This window comes from Nyctereutes procyonoides, unplaced genomic scaffold (assembly GCF_905146905.1).
Source record: "Nyctereutes procyonoides isolate TBG_1078 unplaced genomic scaffold, NYPRO_anot_genome, whole genome shotgun sequence".
NCBI lineage: Eukaryota > Metazoa > Chordata > Mammalia > Carnivora > Canidae > Nyctereutes > Nyctereutes procyonoides.
This window is the reverse complement of record NW_026575147.1, coordinates 20293420-20317520: the sequence shown is the minus strand read 5'-3', so window position 1 is coordinate 20317520 and position 24101 is coordinate 20293420. Positions and strand designations below refer to the sequence as shown.

General features: G+C 40.5%; 1 protein-coding gene across 2 annotated transcripts in view; it reads right to left on the bottom strand.

Moving 5' to 3' along the window:
- GABPB2 (GA binding protein transcription factor subunit beta 2) overlaps positions 1–24101 on the bottom strand; it is a 35819-nt gene that overhangs the window by 7487 nt on the left and 4231 nt on the right. The window contains exons 2-7 of one of the 2 annotated variants that reach the window (XM_055312104.1): positions 22307–22446; positions 20093–20260; positions 19368–19562; positions 15167–15305; positions 4211–4396; positions 20–147 (exon numbers count right to left, since the gene is read on the bottom strand). In XM_055312104.1, the coding sequence (XP_055168079.1) occupies positions 20–147; positions 4211–4396; positions 15167–15305; positions 19368–19562; positions 20093–20260; positions 22307–22414 (924 nt within the window). In that variant the 5' untranslated portion in view covers positions 22415–22446. The remainder of the gene's footprint in view (positions 1–19; positions 148–4210; positions 4397–15166; positions 15306–19367; positions 19563–20092; positions 20261–22306; positions 22447–24101) is intronic. The other variant, XM_055312105.1, reaches the window with a different exon arrangement.

Genomic DNA, 24101 nt, shown 5'->3' with positions numbered 1-24101 from the left:
CCACTGCTAAAAACATTACCTTGTTCTCCTCCACACTGTTTGTCATCTCGTCTATCCTTGGTTTCTTAGTCAGAGGCAACTTCTCTGCTTCTTCCTCTTCTTCAATTACAGTTTCCTCTGCAACCTGACCAGCAGGTACAGTGAGAACTACAAGCCAAAGGACACCAATTGGAGGTGATGAATACATAGTCAAAGAGGTTTTGCCTGCTTTATTATTTTTTAAAAGATTTTATTTTTATGTAATCTCTATACCCATTGTGGAACTTCAAACTTACACCCTGAGATCAAGAGTCTCAAGCTCCACAGACTAAGCCAGCCAGGCACCCCTGACTGCTTTAAATTAAGAAATAAACTGAAATATATTAGTTGAAATCTTACTATTCATACTTCTTTGGATTTTATTTTATTTTTTTAAGATTTATTTATTTATGATAGAAAGAGAGGCAGAGACACAGGAGGAGGGAGAAGCAGGCTCCATGCCTGGAGCCCTACGTGGGACTTGATCCCGGGACTCCAGGATCACGCCCTGGGCCAAAGGCAGGCGCTAAACCGCTGAGCCACCCAGGGATCCCTTTCTTTGGATTTTAGAATCAAAAGGTAAAGCATGGCCCTACAGAGAGAAACAGAAAAGATTAGAGAGGCAGATTTGGAAGCCATACAGTTAACACCCAGGTCTGAGGCTCTTATATAAAGATATGTAACTCTATGGGCACAGTAGCTCAGTCAGTTAAGTGTCCAACTTTGATTTCAGCTGAGGTCATGATATCAGGGTCCCCGCACTGGCCTCCAAGCTGAGTGTGGAGGATGCTTAAGTTTCTCTTTCTCCCTGGGCCCACCCCTACCCCCCCTTGCACACATGCATGCACTCTCTCTCTTTAAAATGAAGAAATCTAACTCTGGATTAAAAGCTATGGCCAATAAGCTTACAATTCTTCTAATATAACTTGTCTAATGAAGGCCTGATGTCTTTACATAAGATTTTTAAGAAACTTCACATGAAGGCAGTTTTCTAATCACTATATTCCAATTTATTTCTCTTCCATAGATAAGTGAAAAAAAGGTCAACACCTACCTATCAGAATAACTAATATTTTAAAAGTGCTAACACCAGATGATAACAGGATATGGAGAAACTGGATAATTCATAAATTGCTGGTGGGAATGAAAAATGGTACAATCACTCTAGGAAATAATTTGGCAGTTTCTTTTTTTTTAAGATTTATTTATTCATTCATTCATTCAGAGAGAGCGAGGAGAGAGGCAGACACACAGGCAGAGGGAGAAGCAGGCTCCATGCAGGAAGCCCGATATGGGACTCGATCCCGGGTCTCCAGGATCACACCCCGGGCTGCAGGCGGCACTAAACCGCTGCTCCACCAGGGCTGCCCAATTTGGCAGTTTCTTACAAAACTAAACATGTACTTAGCATGCAACCCAGCAACTGCACCTCTGGGCATTTATCCCAGAGAACTGAAAATTTATGTTCCCATAAAACATGCACACTATTGGTCATAACAGCTTTGTTCATTGATAACCAAAAACTAGAAACAACTTAAATGTCCTTCAATGAATGGTTAAACAAAGTATGGTAACCCACATCATGGATACTATTCAGCAATAAAAAGGAATGAACTATTGATACAAACAGTAACTTGGATAGATTTTAAGGGAATTATGCCGAGAGAAAAAAAGCAAATCTCCCAAGATTCCATATTACATGATTCCATTTATAATATTCTTAAATGACAAAAGTACAGAGGTAGAAAACAAATTAGTGATTGCCAAAGGTTAGGAATGAGGTGGGAAGGGAGGTAGCTGTGGATATAAAAGGAGCACAAGGGGGCAGCCCGGGTGGCTTAGCGGTTTAGCGCCACCTTTGGTCCAGACATGATCCTGGAGACCCAGGATGGGGATTGAGTCCCACATTGGGCTCCCTGTAGGAAACTTGCTTCTCCCTCTGCCTTTGTCCTCTGCCTCTCTCTCTCTCTCTCTCTCTCTCTCTCTGTCTCTCATGGATAAGTGAATAAAATCTTTGAGGAAAAAAAAAAAAAGGAGCACAAGGAATCCTTAGGATGGAACTTTTTTTTTTTTTTTTTCAAAGACAGAGAAGAGAGTGAGGGGATCCCTGGGTGGCTCAGCAGTTTAGTGCCTGCCTTCGGCCCAGGGCATGATCCTGAGGTCCTGGGATCGAGTCCCATGTCGGGCTCCCTGCATGGGACTCTGCCTGTGTCTCTGCCTCTCTCTCTTTGTGTCTCTCATGAATAAATAAAGTCAAAATTTTGGTGACTGAATGCAGTAAACCAACCCTCCTCTTTTCAAACTCCAATAGATTTTTTTTAGAGAGAGAGAGAGAGAGTACAAGTGGAGTTAGGGGGAGCGGCAGAGGGAGAGGGAGAGAGAGAATATTAAACAGGCTCCATGTCCAGCGTGGAGCCTAAGGCAGGGCTCGATCTCACCACCCCGAGATCATGACCTAAGCCAAAATCCAGAGTCAGACACTTAACCAACTGAGCCACCCAGATGCTCCCAAACTCCAATATTTTTAAGGATACAGTTTTAATGATTAGTTTCTTTTTAAAAACAAAATTTATTGATGTATTTCTTGAATTCATATGGCTCAAAAATTAAATTATAAAAGCACATATAGTGAAAAGCCTCCCATCCATCCCCAGCTACTGAGGTACCCTCTCAGGAGGCAAAGAATGTTATCAATGTTATTCTTGAATGTTCCTTCAGAGATGGTTTAAGTCTATGAACATATTAGCAAATATACATATATTTCCCCCCTTTAAAATATAAATGAATATATAAATATAGCATATTCTACACACTGTCCTGTGTCTTACTCTCTTGTTAAGTGTGTGTTACTCACTTATTATGGTTTGGGGGATGAAAACCATGCTAGTATATAAGCCATTTCCTCATTGTTTTCAATAGCTGCATAGTTTTCTAACATATGGGTGTACCATAATTTCTTTATCTAGTTCCCACATGACATACACTTAGGTTCTTTTTATTTTGTATTTTTTATTGGAGTATAGTTGATCTACAATGTTACATTAGTTTCAGGTACAACACAGTGACTCAACCTGTCTATACATTATGTTCACCACAAGTATAGCTACCACCTACTTAGGTTCTTTTTAATCTTGGATAATTACAAATAATGCTGTAACGAATAGCTTTGTATATATTTCATTTCTGTGTGTGAATATAAATTCTTAGAATTTTTTAGTTCTTTAGAACTTTGATAGATACTGGGAGCAGCTAGGTGGCTCAATTGGTTAAATGTCTGCCTTTGGCTCAGGTCAGGATCTCAAGGTCCTGGGACTGAGCCCTTCGGGTTAGGTCCAGCAGGGTGGGGTAGGCTTCCTGCTCAGCAGGGAGTCTGCTTCTCCCTCTGCCCTGCCCCCCTGCTTGTGTGCTCTCTCTCTCAAATTAATAAAATCTTAAAAAATACATATATTGATAGATAATACATTTAGAGAATACATTAATTTACACTCTCAGCAGTGATTTTTTTTTTTTTTTTTAGATTTTATTTTTAAGTATACACGCAACATGGAGCTCGAACTTACAACTCTGAGATCAAGAATCACATGCTTTGGGTAGCCCCGGTGGCGCAGTGGTTTGGTGCTGCCTGCAGCCTGGGGTATGATCCTGGAGACCGGGGATCGAGTCCCACATCGGGCTCCCTGCATGGAGCCTGCTTCTCCCTCTGCCTGTGTCTCTGCCTCTCTCTCTGTGTTTATGAATAAATAAATAAAATCTTAAAAAAAAAAAAGAATCACATGCTTTACTGACTGAGCCAGCCAGTAATTTATTGTAAGAGTGCCTATTTCCTCATACCTTGACAACACAGTGTTATAATGGTATCTCAGTACAGTACTGATTTGCATTTCTCTTGCTATGTATGAAGTAAGTTGAACATATTTCCATATTTTTAAGACCCATCAGTATTTTCTGTGAACTACTGGTTCATATTGTTTCCTCTTTTTCCTACCAGATTTTTGGCCTTTACTCACAAATCTTATACGTGTTAGGGAAATTAGGCTTTGTTGGCCTAGTTTCTCTCTTTCTTTCTTGGAGCCAACCTGGAATCTGGCACTCTTCTAGTCCCACTATTTAAAAATTAATGCCTCATTTTTAGAGGAATGTGGAATGTCTAAAATATCTTTCCATAAACACTTTGTTGAATGGGATAACTCACCTTGCTGTCCATCTTGCATAGTTACAATAAATGGCTGGCCAATGCTTCCAGTAGGGATTGCAGTTTGGATATTACCCAGAGGGACTCCATCAGTCACTATAGTGATGACCCTTTGGCCTCTGCTCCCCACAACTTGCTGGATTGATGAGTCAACAGAATTTCCCTCTATGATTTCCTCTGAATTAGCTAGAGATGACAAAAATGAATTTGAAATTTCAGCTTTTTTAAAAATAAGAGTACAACAATTTCAGCCTCCTTGAAATTGCTAATATCAGTGACAGGAAAACTAGGAAAAAGAAGTTAGGTTTAAGTTTCTTTTTTTTTTTTTTAGATTTAAGTTTCTAAAGCAAGTTCTTGTGAACAATGCTAAATCAGTTGAGAAAAAAAATAGTGAATGCAATAGAATAGTATTTTCTAAAATGTCTTCATGAGTTATTAATAGCTTTCACTAAGGATAGGTTCTATGCACAAATGCACTTTCAAAATGCCAGTTTATGCTTAAATTTTTTATTTACTTTGTAAGAAGTATCAGAAACCCCAATAAGCTAATGAGCCCTGTGATTCTCCAATAGAGGATAAGATATGCTGAGTTTCCCCAGCATGTTTGATCTTGGAATTCCTTTTTCAAAAAGCATCTTGAAAGTCCAAACAAATCTATGAAGCTTAGAAAAATAATTACAGAGTAGATCTATTTCTATAAGAAAATAGAAGTATTTACAGTGAATTAACAAAATAACGTGTTAAGCAGTCCTAAAGCATTGATGAAGTCTGACAAACACAAATGGTAGGTGGTTTCTTTCTCCTATGTGACAGATAAACAATAATATTAATCGCAACTAACACTGACTACTTACAATGTAGCCAGGTATCTTTCTAAGAATTTCATATATATTATGTTGAATCAAGATTTTCAGTTTGGATGGAACGCCTGGGTGGCTCAGTGGTTGAGCATCTGCCTTAAGCTCAGGGTGTGATCCCAGGTCTGGGATTGAGTCCCACATCAGGCTCCTTCTGAGAAGCCTGCTTCTCCCTCTGTCTATGTCTCTTGTCTCTGTCTCTCTCTCTCTGTGTCTCTAATGAATAAATAAATAAAATCTAAAAAAAAAAAAGATTTTCAGTTTGGTAATTAAAAGGGGAGAGAAGGGTGCCTGGCTAGCTCAGTCAGAAGAGCATATGACTCCTGATCTTGGGGTGGTGAGTTCAAGCCCCATAATGGGTGCAGAGATTACTTAAATAAATAAAACTTTAAAAAAGATTTTCAGTTTGGTTAGTCAATACCCCCAATAATTATTAGGCAAAAGGATTCCTACTATTCCACTTCAGAATTTTTCTATCTAAAGAGTCACAGGTAGGAGTGCCTGGGTGGCTCAGTCTGTTAAGCATCTGCCTTTGGCTCAGATCATGATCTTGGTGTCCTGAGATCAAGTCCCACATTGGGCTCCCGGCTCAGCAGTGAGACTGCCTCTCCCACTCCTTCTGCTGTTCCCCCTGCTTGTGCTCTTTGGCTCTCTACCTATGTGTCAAATAAATGAATAAAATCTTTAAAAAAATTAATTAAAAAAAATAAAGAGTCACAGGTAGAAAGAACTTTGCACTAAGTGGGGTATGGACTATCCACCAAGAGACACATTCAGGTGGTTTAATGGAAATAGAGCATTCGCATCTATTAAAAACAACAGTTAAATGTTATAGCTGAAAAGACCTCAAGAGATAATCTGATCCAACCATCCAACCTCAGCTAAAGATGAGGAGATTGAGACCTGGGGAAGTTAAGTAATTTATCCAAAATCAAAAAGCAAATCAAGGGGGATCCCTGGGTGGCTCAGCGGTCTAGCATCTGCCTTCAGCCCAGGGCATAATCCTGGAGTCCCAGGATCAAGTCCCATGTCGGGCTCCCTGCATGGAGCCTGCTTCTCCCTCTGCCCCTCTGTCTCTCTGTGTCTCTCATGAATAAATAAAATCTTTTTTTAAAAAAAGCAAATCAAAATAAGAAGCATGAGTTTAGGACATTGCTTTTTTCCCTCTGCCATGCTGCTCACTCATACATGTCTGAATAGAGATCTTTATGATCGCTGCCAGTTGGAAAATAGGATTGGAGGAATGCTCTCACCGCCCAAATGTTAATGGCAGAAAGAAAGCAGAACAATCTGCTTTCATTTATGATGGAGCAGACTGCTCCAGAAAGATTCCTAGATGACTATTTAGCCCTACCCATGACTATTTGCCCCCACTCACATGAAACCCTAAGCCTTCTCCCCACAGGCTACCAGCTCTGGCTAAGTGACTTGAAACTGTTTTGTTCTGAATATCAGAAGGTCACTATACAGCATATATCAGTCCAACTCCATTGGAAATGCCAAAATATCATCTCTAGTGAAAATAAAAGCAAATAACCCTGAAGCACACAGAAGAAGTATCAGTTTCCTACATATTTTGATGTTTTTTAAAAATACAGTTTATTTATTTATTCATAAGAGATACAGAGAGAGGCAGAGACATAGGCAGAGGGAGAAGCAGGCTCCCCACAGGGAGCCCAATGTGGGACTTGATCCCAGGACCCCATGATCATGACCCGAGCCAAAGGCAGATGCTCAACCAGTGAGCTACCCAAGTGACCCAGATGCTTTAAATACAACATATCTAAGCTACTATTTTGAATCACTCTATGATAGCATCAGTCAAAACAAAACACAAAGTATTTCCCAAATAATCTGCTAACAGAAGACTAAACATTTCAATCTGAAGCAACTGGAGTCAAGGAAAAACAAACTTGAAACTGCAAAAATACAACAAATAACTCAGTCATTCTCTAATATTATTCAGCCATCTGATTATGTTGCTTAGTGATTTTTCTTTCTGATGCTCAGTGACTCTACATTCCTTTTTCCTAGATGTCTCTAGTTAACCATAATTCTTTCATATTTCATGCAAATTAAATCTGCTGGAAATGTAAAAATAAAAGAAACGGCAGTTCACTCAGCAGCTGTCCCTTACCTAACTGCAGCTCTGTGGGAGTTGGACAGGGGGACTGATGCCTCAGCAAGAGCTGCAAGGGTGGCCAAGCACTGAGATGGTAGGATTTGACAAATGTGCTGAGGAGGCATGGGGGTCACCTATTTTGGTAAAAAAGGCAAATGAGGTCTGGTGGAGAGAATAAATAGAGGTGAACTGAAACTGGCTTTTAGGACAGTCTGGGTGGCTTGGCGGTTTGGCGCCACCTTCGGCCCAGGGCCCGATCCTGGAGACTCGGGATCAGGTCCTGCATCGGGCTTCCTGCATGGAGCCTGCTTCTCCCTCTGCCTGTGTCTCTGCCTCTCTGTGTGTGTGTGTGTCTCTCATGAATAAGTAAGTAAAATCTTTAAAGAAAAAAAAAATGAAACTGGCTTTTATTAAATCAAAACCTCAGCTTTTCAAAAAAAAAAAAAAAAAACCTCAGCTTTTCATTCTGATTGTCCTTCCTCTTGCTCTCCAATACAGACTGGTATAAACCAATGATCATAGTGTTAACAATCCTGGAAGGTTTAGAAAGTTTCTCCTTTAAAATGGATTAAGGTAATATGGTTGGTATAGGGCCACTACATTCCCCACATTTGCTCTTTTTTTTTTTTTTTTTTTAAGCACTGATAGTGCTGAGCATTAGGAGCCAACAGACCAAAAGTGCCGCCTACTCCCTAGGCTGGCTGTACAGAGCTATCCCTGGCAGCAGGCAGTAAGCACACACAGCATGCCTTACCCTAAACTACATGATGCTGAGGGAAGAGAGCCTGTTGGTTCTTTTTTTTTTTTCTTTGACCCTGCTGGTTCTTTACTTAACCATACTGCATCTATCCATCAGTCTTCTTACCTAGACAGGCAAGAAGGAATGACCTCTAGTGTAAGGATGGTTAAAAACTGGATATTTCATTTATTGAATATCAAAGAGTAGTACAACTGATTCATGCTAAAAAAAAATTACCTACTATAGTTATGTCATGATGTGCTTTTTAAAAAACTTTGTTTATAACCCTTTCTTCTGGGCAGCCCAGGTGGCTCAGCGGTTTGGTAGCCGACTTCAGCCCAGGGCATGATCCTGGAGACCCAGGATCTAGTCCCACGTCAGGCTCCCTGTGAGGAGCCTGCTTCTCCCTCTGCCTGTGTCTCTGTCTCTCTCTGTTTCTCATGAAAATAAATAAAATTTTTAAAAAATAATAACCTTTTCTTCTTATATCTGTGTGCTATTCTTACAGCTAAGTTCCAGGAGGAAAGTGCATTAGATCTGGCAACAGGCATGCCTAACTTTATGAATCAAAAGTATTACTCAACAGTTTTGCATAAAACTTTTATAAAACGAATTGTATTTCTCTATGTCCTTCATTGTAATTTCAAAGATACTTTTGTGCCAGTTGTGAATTTATTGCCTTTCAACTCCAAATCCAGCCTTCTTTGCCTTGCCTTGTCATACTAAAGCTAGACCCTATCAATATTTCTTGATAGTAAGCATGAAATTAAGTTTTGTCATACAGAATAGTGGCTGCTCCTTATATTGGTTATTCTCGTATTCTTTAGGGTTCTCTTCACCTTTTTTTTTTTTTTAAAGATTTTATTTATTTATTCATGAGAGACAGAGAGAAAGGCAGAGACACAGGCAGAGGGAGAAGCAGGCTCCATGCAGGGACCCGATGCAGGACTTGATCCCAAGACTCCAGGATCACACCCTGAGCTGAAGGCAGCTGCTCAACCACTGAGCCACCCAGGCATCCTGTTCTCTTCACCTCTTAGTGGTTAATACACTATTACTAATAATTCTTTGCAAATCGTACACGTAAGTTTAGAAATATATAGAAATTATATATATTACATATTATAATAAAATTACACTTAACTCCATGTAGTTTTGCCTCCTGACTGTACTCTGATTGATACACCTATCTTATTTTTAAATGTACTCTTAATTTTTTTAAGATATTATTTTTTTAAGTAAGCTCTACACCCAATGTGGGGCTCAAACTCACAACTCTAAGATGAAGAGTTGTACACTCCACCAACAGAGCCAGCCAGGCACCCCTCTTAATTAAAAAAAAACAAATAAGATTTATTTATTTGAGAGAGAGAGAAGGTATGCACATAAGTTGAGGAAGGGGCAGAGGAAGAAAGAGAATCTCAAGCAGATTCTACCCTGACCCTAATGTGGGGCTCGATCCCATGATCCATGAGATCACAGCTTGAGCCAAAGCCAGAAGCTGGATGCTTAGCTGACTAAGCTGCCTAGGCGCCCCTTAATTTTTTTTTAAGATTTCATTTTTAAGATTTTTATATTTGGGGCAGTCCCTGTGGCGCAGCGGTTTAGCGCCACCTGCAGCCTGAGGTGTGATCCTGGAGACCCAGGATCGAGTCCCACATTGGGCTCCCTGTGTGGAGCCCGCTTCTCCCTCTACCTGTGTCTCTGCCTCTCTCTCTCCTCTCTGTGTTTCTCATAAATAAATAAATAAATAAATAAATAAATAAATAAATAAATAAATAAGTAAATAAATAAATAAATAAATAAATAAATAAATAAATAAAATGTTAAAAAAAAGTTTATTATTTTTTTTAGTAATCTCTACACCCAGTGTGGAGTGTGAACTCACTAACCTGAGATCAAGAGTTGCATACTCTGCTGTCTGAACCAGCCAGGTACCCCAGCTACAAATTATCTTCATCAAAGCTTCTGGATGATGACAGTGGCAGTAGGGGATTAGGGTGGAGATAGTAATGATAACCCTGTTTTATTCTTTTTTTTTTAAAGATTTTTATTTTTTAATTCATGAGAGATACACAGACAGGCAGAGACATAGGCAGAGGGAGAAGCAGGCTCCCTACAGGAGCCCAATGTGGGACTCGATCCCAGATCCTGAGCCGAAGGCAGACACTCAACCACTGAGCCACTCAGGCACCCCCAAACAAGGTTGTTACTATTTTACCACAGTTATACACACACACACACACACACACACACACACACACACACACACACAGGCTGTTTAATTAAAGTTCAAGTAAGCCAAACATCAGTTAGATTACTCAGCTAAAGTAGAATAGCTGAGTAAAACTGTTTCTTGACAAAGCATTGTATACTTTTTCGGACATGATACCCAGCTAAGGGTGTTCTCCCTTTGCTTCAGACATAGTGAGTCATCCAACTTCCCTTTAACAGCAAAATGAAGGGGATCCCTGGGTGGCTCAGTGGTTTAGCGCCTGCCTTTTACCCAGGGTGTGATCCTGGAGTCCCAGGATCAAGTCCCACATCAGGCTCCCTGCATGGAGCCTGCTTCTCCCTCTGCCTGTGTCTCTGCCTCTCTCTCTCTCTCTCTCTCTCTCTCTCTCTCTCTCGGTGTCTCTCATGAATAAATAAATAAAATCTTAAAAAAAAAAGCAAAATGAAGAAAAAACATTTATGAAAAATTGGGTTTAATATTCTGACATACACAGTTGAAACTGGAAAGAGCTGATACAAATTACCTCTTTTAGACTAATCCTGGAGAATTCTAGGAAAAAATTAGGTACTTTATTGTTAAACAGTATTAATTGCTTCCTTTTCCTCAATATAAGACCCAGCACCAAATAAAGTAAAATGTGCATGGATGCTGTTGTTTTGAAATGTCATTATCAATGATGACTCTTGCTACCTACTTAAAATGTGGATTAGATAGAGTCTTCATACCAGGATTTAGGGGAGTGTGCTATAATAGGCTAGGCAATCTCAGTGAGTTGGTAAAAACTAGATTCAGAAAAAGTAAGTAACTTGTCCAGGTCACACAGGTAGTAAATGTCACAGCCCAGATTAGAATGCAATTCATTAGATTCCAAAGCCTGTACTCTTTATGAAATAACACAAAGCTATTTATGTTACTTTGTAGACTTTGGAGTGCATCCTATGATCCCACAGAAATAGGAAATTCATCTCCATAACTCTTTTATGCCCTGATTAATGTTTAATTTAGTCTGCCTTTCTGAACCACTACAGTTTGATGGTAGCACTGATGATCAGTGATATCTTTAGTCACAAATGGAAAACTGAAAGCACATTTTATAACATGAATTTTGTTATCAAAAATATCTCTCAAGTGGCATCTGGATGGCTCAGTTGGTTAAGCATCTGCCTTTAGCTTAGGTCAGGATCCCAGAGTCCTGGGACTGAGCCCCTCATCAGGCTCCTTGCTCAGAGAAGAGCCTGCTTCTCCCTCTCCCTCTGCCTGCCACTCCCCCTGCTTGTGCTTTCTTTTTGTCAAATAAATAGATAAAATCTTTTTTTAAAAATCCATGAAAATGAAAACCCTAGGATACTTTCAGTTAATTCTTAAAAACATTATTGGATTATGGAAAAGAGGGAGAGGGGGCGCCTGGGTTGCTCAGTCGGTTATACATCTGACACTTAATTTTGGCTCAGGTTGGGGAGCCTGCATGGCTCAGTGGTTGAGCATCTGCCTTTGGCTCAGGTTGTGATCCTGGGGTCCTGGGATCAAATCCCATAGTGGGCTCCCTGTGGGGAGCCTGCTTCTCCCTCTGCCTATGTCTCTGCCTCTGTGTGTCTCTCATGAATAAATAAAATCTTAAAACAAATTTTTTTTTGGCTCAGGTCATGATCTCAGAGTGATGAGATCAAGTCCTACATTTGGCTCTGCACTTGGCATGGAGCCTGCTTGGAATTCTCTCACTCCCTCTCCCTCTGTCCCCACTCTTCCCCCCTGGTGAATGTACTTGCACGGACGTTCACACACACACACTCTAAGAAAAAAAAGATTACTGGATGATGGGAAACAAGAAGCCATCCACCCATATTCAGGAAAAGAAAATCCTTTAACCTAGTTGAAAAATACAACCTGAATTTGTCTTAGAACTTTTCTCCAAAAAAAAAAAAAAAAAAAGTTTAAAAAAAAAAAAAGGGCAGCCCCGGTGGCGCAGCGGTTTAGCGCCGCCTGCAGCCTGGGGTGTGATCCTGGAGACCCAGGATCAAGTCCCACATCAGGCTTCCTGCATGGAGCCTGCTTCTCCCTCTGCTTGTGTCTGCCTCTCTCTTCACTCTCTCTGAATGAATAAATAAGTAAATCTTTAAAAAAAAAAAGTTTAAAAAATAAAAATAAAAATAAAAAAGAACTTTTCTCCTTTCTTTTATTTTTTTATTTTTAACTATAATTTTTTTTTTTATTTTGTTTATGATAGTTACAGAGAGAGAGAGAGAGGCAGAGACACAGGCAGAGGGAGAAGCAGGCTCCATGCACCGGGAGCCCGACGTGGGATTCGATCCCGGGTCTCCAGGATCGCACCCTGGGCCAAAGGCAGGCGCCAAACCGCTGCGCCACCCGGGGATCCCTCTCCTTTCTTTTATTTGCACTGATGATCTCTCCATGAAGGGGTAAGAGGTAGGTAGAATGGCTTCATGTGAAAGACAACACTGGAGAAATCAGCTCTATTATGTGATAGTTTAGCAATCTTAATTTATTTGTCAATATACAGAAGAGAGAAACAATAAGTTTACTAAAAGTGACACAACATATCACATAAACCCATGGGAACCAAGACTAAGAAGCTGTATCCTGGGGATCCCTGGGTGGCTCAGCGGTTTGGCGCCTGCCTTTGGCCCAGGGCGCGATCCTGGAGTCCCTGGATCAAGTTCCGAGTCAGGCTCCTGGCATGGAGCCTGCTTCTCCCTTCTGCCTGTGTCTCTGCCTCTCTCTATCTATCATGAATAAATAAATAAAATCTTTTAAAAAAAAGAAGAAGAAGCTGTATCCTAAATATCTTCAACTTTGCTTATCATTTCAGATCAGGGTCTGAAGAATTTCAATAATTAGATTACCAACACTAGCTCTTTTATATGCTTGTGAACATATAACTTTACTGGCTTCTAAGGATTTTTGGATTATAAAGGCACTTGTTTTAATTATTGTGGCCTGAACCACAACAAATCCAAAAGGCTGTGGATGTTCTGATTACACGTATATGTATATTTAACCTAAACTTTGAATCAAGCTGAAAACAAAGAACAGTGATTTTAAATGATAGTTGATGACCGGGACACCTGTGTGGCTCAGTGGTTGAGCGTCTGCCTTTGGCTCAGGGAATGAACTGGATTCCCGAGATCGGGCTCCTTGCATGGAGCCTGCTTCTCCTTCCTCTGCCTGTGTGTCTCTGACTCTCTTTCTGTGCCTCTCATGAATAAGTAGATTTAAAAAAAGCTTAAAAAAAAAAAAAAGTTGATGGCCTATAAAATGAAGATCACTACTGCCCCCTTGAGGGCATAACAAAATAAACTTTCTTTGAGAAGTTCTATTTTCATTTAATACTAGCTATTATGGAAGTCCTTTTTTTTAATTTTTTTTATTATTATTATGGAAGTCCTGCTATAAAATGGAAATACAAAGTCTCAAAACCTCATAAAGTATGTATTATTATAGCCCAGTTTTGTAGATAAGAAGGCTTAGAGAAGTAAAAGTTTTCCCAAGGTCAAGTATGTAGTCAATTAATAAATCAGTATTTGAATGCAGTTCTGAATGTAATATGTATATTGTGTATATGCTCTCTCTCTCTTTTTTTTTAAGATTTTATTTATTCATGAGAATACACAGAGAGGAGAGAGAGAGAGGTAGAGACACAGGGAGAGGGAGAAGCAGTCTCCATGCAAGGAGCCCAATGTGGGACTCGATCCCGGGTCTCCAGGATCAGGCCCTGGGCTCAAGGCGGCACTAAACCGCTGAGTCACCTGGGCTGCCCTGTATATGCTCTTTCTATTTTACCACACTGCCCTTCAATAATAACAGCTCATTCAAGATCTTTCTTTGATGTTATACAAACTTAACCAGGAACACAGTGTCTTATTTTTAACTGAAAGTCAGAAACAAAAAGAAACCAAGTCAGTTGGAAAATTTATTTGAGGAAACAAATTCCCTCAACGTAAAACAAATATTTGTAAAGAAATGTTGAAAATAGCTCAATTAAAAAAAAAAAAAAAGCTCAATTTAAAAAAAAAGGGGGGTGGGCAGCCTGGGTGGCCCAGCGGTTTAACGCCACCTGCAGTCCAGGACCTGATCTTGGAGACCCGGAGACCTGAGATCTAGTCCCACGTCGGGCTCCCTGCATGGAGCCTGCTTCTCCCCTCAGCCTGTGTCTCTGCCTCTCTTTCTCTCCCTCTCCCCCCCCCCCTCTCTGTCTCTCATGAATAAATAAATAAAATCTTTATTATTTTTTTTAATTTTTTTTAAGATTTATTTATTTATTTATTCATTCAGAGAGAGCGAGAGAGAGGCAGAGACACAGGCAGAGGGAGAAGCAGGCTCCATGCAGGAAGCCTGATGTGGGACTCGATCCCGGGTCTCCAGGATCACACCCCGGGCTGCAGGCGGCACTAACCCGCTGCGCCACCAGGGCTACCCATAAATAATATCTTTAAACAAATAAAAATAAAATAGCTCAATTTGCTCCGTTTTAGATAGATGTTTTTGTTAAAAACATACAGATCTCAAAATGTGCTTTTTTCTCTATTTTGTTACTCATATTCCCATGAACAAATCAAAGTTCTTATACTCTATTCAAATATCACATGTACCTCTTTTATATCAGCACTCCAATACCCATTTACATTTATTCTGGTTTATCTGTCACTGTTTTAAACTATGAATATTTAACTATTTTCCTAAGCGGTACTATATTGAAGCACCCTTATGTTTTTATTTTGTGGTCACATAAAACCCTTCCACAGATTAATCTGTAAAATATTTTACTTTTAACATTGTAAACACTCATGTATAATCCCTATGTATGATTCCCCCTTTCCCTCAGGAAGAATAAATGCATTAGCTTTAAAATCTATTATAAATTTTCTGTGGAGAATATTTTAATGAATGAGTGGGTATCAGACAGGGTATCCATTCATCGCACAGGAAAAACTGGGGTCCTGTTCATTTTAAGCCTAAAATAAATGCCACGTTATCAGAATACTACCTGAGGTTGTTTTGGTGTTGGCTGAAGAAACAAGGCTAGCAAGGTTGACAACTTCTCCAGATGTGAAGATGAATGGGGCAGTCACAGTCACAGGGTTGGCTCTCTCGGGATTAGCATTCACCTGATTCCGCATCGCTTCCTGCAAAACAGGGTAGAATATTTCAAAATCAGAACTTGTTAGCCTTAAACAGTTACTGAACAGCCACCCTCACCCCAATGCTCTATCGAGCATAACTAGTTGTGGCACATGGTGTCCCAGGGAACTCAGAGTTCTCATTAAGGCTACTGTTTTTCTTGTTTTGTTTGTTTTTCTAGATCAGGGCAACAAAGATGTTAAGATGCTTTCCAGGGTTATTTCTAATTTACAGAAAAAAAGCATTATTGTTTGCAAAACTTCTAGGCAATTCACTTAACTTGTCTGGAACTTGTTCTTATTTGGAAAATGAAGAGAGTGGTCTAAAAAGTAATTTTTAGCACTTATATTCTATGATCAATTATGTAGAAGTCAATGTGCTAGTAGGAGATCCCTGCAGCAAATCTACAGAGAACAATATTCTCCAGAGTTTTTCCAATTACTTGTTCCATTTTGCTACTGAAGAAATTCCTAAGAGAATATATAACATGCAAATAAATGAGTGCCAGATTTTATTTATTTATTTATTTATATTTATTTATTTTTTTTTTAATTTTTTATTTAGTTATGATAGTCACAGAGAGAGAGAGAGGCAGAGACACAGGCAGAGGGAGAAGCAGGCTCCATGCACCGGAAGCCCGACGTGGGATTCGATCCCGGGTCTCCAGGATCGCGCCCTGGGCCAAAGGCAGGCGCCAAACCGCTGCGCCACCCAGGGAGCCCTATTTATTTATTTTTTAAAAGATTTTATTTATTTATTCATAAAAACAGAGAGAGAGAGGCAGAGACACAGGCAGAGGGAGAAACAGGCTCCATGCAGGGAACCCGACGTGGGACTCCATCCCAGGTCTCCAGGATCACACCCCAGGCTGCAGGCGGCGCCAAACCTCTGCGCCACTGGGGCTGCCCGAGTGCCAGATTTTAAAGTCTAGTTCCATATGTTACATTTCTGCTTCCAGGGATAACTGTACAATTTAGGTACGAAGATGCTTATCTTTTATTTTATAACGTTCAGAAGCAGTGTTCTACAAACATGATATCTACTTAAGAATTCCAATTACTGGGGCTCCCTGGGTGGCGCAGCGGTTTGGCGCCTGCCTTTGGCCCAGGGCGCGATCCTGGAGACCCGGGATCGAATCCCACGTCGGGCTTCCGGTGCATGGAGCCTGCTTCTCCCTCTGCCTGTGTCTCTGCCTCTCTCTCTCTGTGACTATCATAACTAAATTAAAAAAAAAAAAAAAAGAATTCCAATTACTAAGTGCTTTAAATAAGAATTGAAAATTGAAGAGGACAACCAGTCTATACAGAACCATCTGTCAAGAAAAAAGAAATAAACAAACAAACCCCTGAAAATGCAGCTATATAGCTACCTATTTTTTATATATAATTATGTCTTTGACTAAGAGCCTCAGTTGAAAGAGAATACCCATTCTCTGGTTACTGTTAAATTCTTCCTGAATCTGCCCTTTCTTCTATCTTCCACTATTATTTCCTTAATTCAAGCCCTCACTGGGTCTTGCCTGGCCTAATGAAAGTCACCATATGGTTATTTGGCATTAAGTGTCTTTTCTTCCCAGTCTGTACCACAGTCCAAACAATCATCTTTAAAAAGGGGACAGGGAGTAGGGCTCAGCAGTTGAGTGTCTGCCTTTGGCTCAGGTTGTGATTCCAGGGTCCTAGGATCAAGCCCCTCATTGGGCTCCTCACTGGGAGTCTGCTTCTTTCTCTGCCTGTGTCTCTGTCTCTCTTTGTCTCTCATGAATAAATAAATAAAATCTAAAAAAATAAAGAAATAAAAAATTGGGGCATCTGGCTAGCTCAGTCAGTACAGCATCTGACTCTTAATCTCAAGATCATGAGTTCAAGCCCCATGTTGGGACAGAAGCCTACTTAAAAACAAAACAAAACAAAACAAAAAATGAATCATCTCAATCTTCTATTTAAAAGCTTCTACTGGGGATCCCTGGGTGGCACAGCGGTTTGGCGCCTGCCTTTGGCCCAGGGCACGATCCTGGAGACCCGGGATTGAGTCCCATGTCAGGCTCCCGGTGCATGGAGCCTGCTTCTCCCTCTGCCTATGTCTCTGCCTCTCTCTGTGTGTATAAGAATATTACCTGATACATGAATAATAAATAAAATATTCTCATGAATAAATAAATAAAATCTTAAAAGAAAAAAAAAAAAGCTTCTACCGGATCCTCATTGCCCACCAAACAGTCCCAACTCCATTGCATGCCATGCAATATTCCTACATTCAAAACCCAGCCTAACCCTTTTTTTTTTAAATTTTTATTTATTTATGATAGTCACAGAGAGAGAGAGAGAGAGAGAGAGAGAGAGAGAGAGAGAGGCAGAGACACAGGCAGAGGGAGAAGCAGGCTCCATGCACCGAGAGCCCGACGTGGGATTCGATCCCGGGTCTCCAGGATCGCGCCCTGGGCCAAAGGCAGGCGCCAAACCGCTGCGCCACCCAGGGATCCCCCAACCTAACCCTTAAACCTTAGCTCCTGCCACTCCCAAACTCTACTTCCTTTGCTCAATCTCTAGTCACAGAACTTACTCTTTCCTGAACATTACACTCCTTTCACACTTCTATGTCAGTGATTTGCTCTTTTTCTAGCCTAGACTATCATTTTCTTACTTCTCCTTCAGAACTCAGTTAAAAAAAAAAAGAACTCAGTTCAGGGGCACCTAGGTGGCTCAATCAGTTAAGCATCTGCCTTCGGCTCAGGTCATGATCCCAGAGTCCTGGAACTGATCCTTGCTGAGTGGAAGCCTCCTTCTCCCTCTCCCTCTGCCATTTCTCCCTGCTTGTGCTCTCTCTTTCTCTCTCAAATAAATAAACTTTTAGGGGTGCCTGGGTGGCTCACTAATTAAGTGTTTGCCTTAGGCTCGGGTCATAATCTCACGGTCCTGGGATCAAGCTCCAGGTGCAGGGCTCCCTGCTCAGTGGGGAGTCTGCTTCTCTCTCTGCCTCTGCCCCTCCCCAACTCATGCACACAGTCTCTCTCTCTCTCCTTCAAATTAATAAACAAAATCTTTTAAAAAGTCATTTATTTATTCATGTGAGACACAGACTGAGAGAGAGGCAGAGAGAATTAATTAAGAAATTAATGGGTAAAATCATCACAGATACTTTTTAAGATGGCTTCCTTGGGATCCCTGGGTGGCGCAGCGGTTTGGCGCCTGCCTTTGGCCCAGGGCCCGATCCTGGTGACCCGGGATCGAATCCCATATCAGGCTCCCGGTGCATGGAGCCCGCTTCTCCCTCCGCCTGTGTCTCTGCCTCTCTCTCTCTCTCTCTCTCTGTGACTATCATAAATAAATTAAAAAAAATTAAGATGGCTTCCTTATGACTCAATATGCGTTAGATTTACACTAGACTTATGTACTGACTCATAAGAGTTGATGTATATTCAGAAAACATAAAGAGACTTTTTAAAAAATTTATTAATTTAAGCAATCCCTACACCCAACATGGGGCTTGGACCCACAACCCCAGGATCAAGAACTGCACACTCTACCAAGTGAGCCAGTCAGGTACCCCAAAGAGACTTTTTCATATTGTCCCAAGTCAAGCTCAATTAGAAAGGGAAATTTTCAAGGCACCTGAGTAGCTCAGTCAGTTGAGGATCAAACTCTTAGATCTCAGCTCAGGTCATAATCTTGGGGTCATGGGATCAAGCCCTACTTGTCCCTCTCCTTCCCCCTCTGCCTTTCCCCAACATGCTCTCTGTCAAATAAGTAAATAAAATCACAAAGAAAGAAAGAAAGAAAGAAAGAAAGGAGGGAGGGAAATTTTCATAGAGTAAAAAAACATTCTAAAGCCAAATAAATTTTATTTTTGTACTGGCCACGACGCTATTCTCCAATTACCATGAATAATTCAGGCTTGATACAATGCTTTTTTTTTTTTTTTAAAGATACCGATGACACTGAGTCACAATATTGAGACATATCACATACTATCTTGGTATGATAGAGAAAATTCCATTTTGATTCAGCTCCTATAAAAAAAATTCTTTACTTCAATTAAAATATACTCTGGGGGTATAAAAAGAACCAGACCTGAAGGATGACCAGAATCTCAGCATTCTTTTTCTCCAGGGCTATGTCAAAAGCAGATTTATCAAACTTGCTGAAAGCATGGACATCAGCTCCATATTTGATAAGTAACTCTACAACATCTCGATGGTGGTGCTCTGTAGCCCAGTGTAAAGCTGTCATCTTCAGCATGTCCTTGGCATTGACATCTGCACCATTCTGTCACAAAACAATATTTTTTTTCAAATAGGCACTGGTTATGGTAGCAGAGGTGCAAGATCCCATCACCCAAATAAAGAGAATTTCCATAAATATTACACATATTCAAATTTATATCACATAGAAATATCAAAGGGAAAAACATTCTTCAAATTCTCCTGAATGATGATAGACATAATGTCTTCAATGAGTAGGTCTTCTAAGGACAACTGGAAAATTATAACAGATCGGAAAGAAAGGGGAAAAGAACAGATTTTTGTTGCATTTATTAAGGGAGCTGAGTTCCTACAAAAATAGGCATAAGTACAGAGAACACCTGCAGGAAGGGAATGAAGAAAAATAATAAAGTCTGCTTAGCCTGTAAAAGATTAGAAACAAAATCCTCATTGCCATGCTCTTGAAAGAGACACAAGTCTATACTATGAACTATCCTAAACTTAATCTTTCACAGTCTAGTTTCCTGCGACCTGTTTACGTAAGAAAACAGCGAGGTGGGTGTCTCTTTTACAATATAGATCTGCCACTATTACCCTAACAAGCAGTTCCACGATGTGCGCGTGTCCATCAGCTGCAGCCATGTGCAAAGGGGTCCTGTCCACTTTGGTCCGGGCATCCCTGCTAACGCCTGCTCGAAGGAGCACTTCTGCTGTGGAATAATGACCATACTGGGCTGCAAGGTGGAGGGGTGATGTTCCAAGCTGTGGGAAAATAATACTCATTGAATATCAACTGTGTGCAGAGTCCTAAATCACTACTGGAGAGACACAAATGAACAAGAGTGAGAATTGATTGTGCAGTAGGAGTAAACAATATTAATTAAGAAATTAACATACTAACAGGCAAATAAATATACCACCAATTAAATTAGTGCTTATAATGGATTTAAGTCAGATGGATTTATCAGGCAAGATTCTCTAAAGGATATGATGTTAAGCTAAACTTAGAAAAAGGTAAAAAAAAATGTATAAACAAGAACATTCTGTATTGGGGTAAAGGAAAAGGATAAGCAGGTTCAAAATAATTCTTAGGGGCAGCCCCCGTGGCGCAGCGGTTTAGCGCCGCCTGCAGCCCAGGGCGTGATCCTGGAGACCCTGGATCAAGTCCCACGTCGGGCTCTCTGCATGGAGCCTGCTTCTCCCTCTGCCTGTGTCTCTGCCTCTCATTCTCTCTCTGTGTCTCTCTGAACAAATAAATAAAATCTTAAAAAAAAAAATTCTTAGGAAAAGGCCGAGATTAGAAAATTACCGAGATTTGGTGTGCAAATTTAATTGGCTGGAATAGAAGTCTGCTGCCATAGTAAAGCAAAGCAAAAAGACTGATGAGATGAAGAGGCAATAAAATTTTAGCAATGACATGACAACAACAATAAGTCTGTATCATCTCAAAGTAAATTCTGTTAAGAGTTAGCTATCTTTAGCCACTTTGGCCAGAGATCTATTCCTTTCTTTGTGTTAGGTTCTTTATTTTAAGCTTCTCTTGTTTATTCTTTGCGTTTCATATATGTTCAGCCTCTCTGCCTGACTAGATTTAATTCACATTGCTCTTTTCAAGTCTATTAATAGAAATGCTAATCTCATAGGTTTCCTTTTCTTCCTTTTCGTGAAGTGCTAAGAACCTGCTGGCCTCTAGAGTTATGAATTAATCACCCCAGGATAGAAGACACTGGCTCATTGAATTGTTAAAATTAGGCAATGGTGGAGTGCCTGGCTGGCTCAGTCAGTAAAGCATGTGACTCTTGATCTCAGGATTGTGAGTTTGAGCCTCATATTGGTATACAGATTACTTAAAAATAAACTCTTTGGGGGAAAAAAAAAGGAAGAGGTTGCCAACAGCACATGTTGGGAGTAAACAAAAGAGTTTACCCAGTCTGTGGTGCAGAGATTACTTTAAAAAATAAAAATAATTAAGTTATGCAACGCTTATAAAATCTATCTCTTCAAGCTGGCTGCCTAGGCTTGTGAATTTACACCTTCCTCTTAATGGTTTTTTTTTTTTTTAAGATTTTATTTATTCATGAGAGACACACAGAGAAAGGCAGACACAGGCGGAGGGAGAAGCAGGCTCCCTGTAAGAAGCCTGATACAGGACTGGATCCTGGAACCCCAGGATCATGACCTGAGCTGAAGGCAGATGCTCAACCATTGAGGCACCCAGGTGACTCTCCTCTTAATGTTTTTTAACAGTGGTAAAAAGGAAACACAATGCCTAGACTATTCCTGATTAACCAGGACACTTTAGAGAAAAGGAAACAAGTAGTTTATTAGTTTAGAAATGCACTCTTATTATACTGATTTTGTTTAATTTCTAGCCAATTACAGAAACCTATAACCTAAAAGTACACTCCAGGGAGAATTATACCTTCAGAAAACACTCTAAAAAGCATTATAGAAAATCACAAGTATATAATATCTACAATTACTACCTATATATCCATAGGAGACTCTTGCAATTTGGAAAACTAGAAGACTATTACATATTCAGATGAAACAAAGAAAATAAAACTCTTGTATGGGTAATGAGGCAGAAAAGGAATAAAGCAAAATCAAGAGTCTATAGAGCCTTTAAGAAAAAGATTGGGGGCATGCCTCATTATTTAGTCAGTAGAATGTGCAATTCCTGATCTCAGGGTTGTGAGTTCAAGCCCCACATTGGGTGTAGAGATTATTTAAATATAAAATCTTTGGGGAGAAAAAAAAGGAAGAAATTGGTAACAGCACACATTGGGAATAATTAAAAGAGCTTACCCAATCTGTTGTGAATGGGGCACCATTTGCCATCAATGTTCTCACTTCATCATCTTGGCCTTTTCTTGCTGCTTCTAGCAACCTCTTCCCCAAGTCCACCAAAGACATCTTTATGCATAGGAACAGAAGTTTTCAGGAAGCTATCACACAAGGAAAGTTCCCTGTAAAATGTTTTTAGAAGACCTCTACTCTAGAATTTAAATATATGTAAGATACTTCTCAAGCTGATTATCCAGTAGGGTGCTTCCTTTCTACCTCATCTAACACAATCAAATATTTGGGAATGTTTCAGGCCCTAAATAATAGTTCCCTAATATTCAATATTCAGAAAAATACTTTAGAAATCTGTTCAACATATTGCCACCTCTCTAGCTTAAGAAATCAGTAAAACAGCATTTCATCCCTTTGAAACAACAATGCATAGAGATATTATGTCACAACAAAAAATGATGAATAGACATACCAAGGATATTTAGACTCATGTATATAGGAGACATTTTTTCAAAAATGAACAAAGAGAGCCTGCCACTTCAAGGAAAACAACTGACAGTATTTACTAACAATTATTATGATTTGAGCTTTTATTTTATTTTTTTTTTAATTTTTATTTATTTATGATAGTCACACAGAGAGAGAGAGAGAGAGGCAGAGACACAGGCAGAGGGAGAAGCAGGCTCCATGCACTGGGAGCCCGACGTGGGATTCGATCCCGGGTCTCCAGGATCGCGCCCTGGGTCAAAGGCAGGCGCCAAACCGCTGCGCCACCCAGGGATCCCTGATTTGAGCTTTTAAGCAAAATTTTTTGAGAAACTTAAATCCACCACTATGAGTTGATAGTTTCCTGCAGACTTTTTTTTTTAATAAAGATTTTATTTATTTATTCATAGAGATGCAGAGAGAGAGAGGGAGGCGGAGGCAGAGACACAGGCAGAGACACAGGCAGAGGGAGAAGCAGGCTCCATGCAGAGAGCCCAACATGGGACTCATCCAGGATCACGCCCTGGGCTGCAGGCGGCACTAAACTGCTGCGCCACCGGGGCTGCACCCCACCTTTTTTTTAATATTTTATTTATTTATTCATGAAAGAAACAGAGAGAGAAGCAGACACATAAGCAGAGGGAGAAGCAGGCTTCCCATGGGGATCCTGATGTGGGGCTCAATCCCAGGAACAGGGGATCCCTGGATGGCGCAGTGGTTTAGTGCCTGCCTTTGGCCTGGGGCGTGGTCCTGGAGACCTGGGTCCCGCATCGGGCTCCTCGCGTGGAGACTGCCTCTCCCTCTGCCTGTGTCTCTGCCTCTCTGTGTGTGTGTCTCTCATGAATAAATAAATAAAATCTTAAAAAAAAAAAAAATCCCAGGAACACTGGGATCACCACTTGACCCAAGGCAAAGGCTCAACCACTGAGCCACTCAAGTGCCCCACAAACTTTTCTTTCTTTTTTTAAAAAAGATTTTATTTAGGACAGCCCCGGTGGCGCAGCGGTTTGGCGCCGCCTGCAGCCCAGGGCGTGATCCTGGATGAGTCCCATGTTGGGCTCTCTGCATGGAGCCTGCTTCTCCCTCTGCCTGTGTCTCTGCCTGTGTCTCTGCCTCTCTCTCTCTCTCTCGCTCTGTCTCTATGAATGAATAAATAAAATATTAAAAAAAGATTATATTTATTTATTCATGAGAGATACACAGAGAGAGGCAGAGACACAGGCAGAGGCAGAAGCAGGCTCCCTTTGAGAAGCCCAATGTGGGACTCAATCCCAGGATCCTGGGATCACAACCTGAGCCAAAGGCAGATGCTCAACCA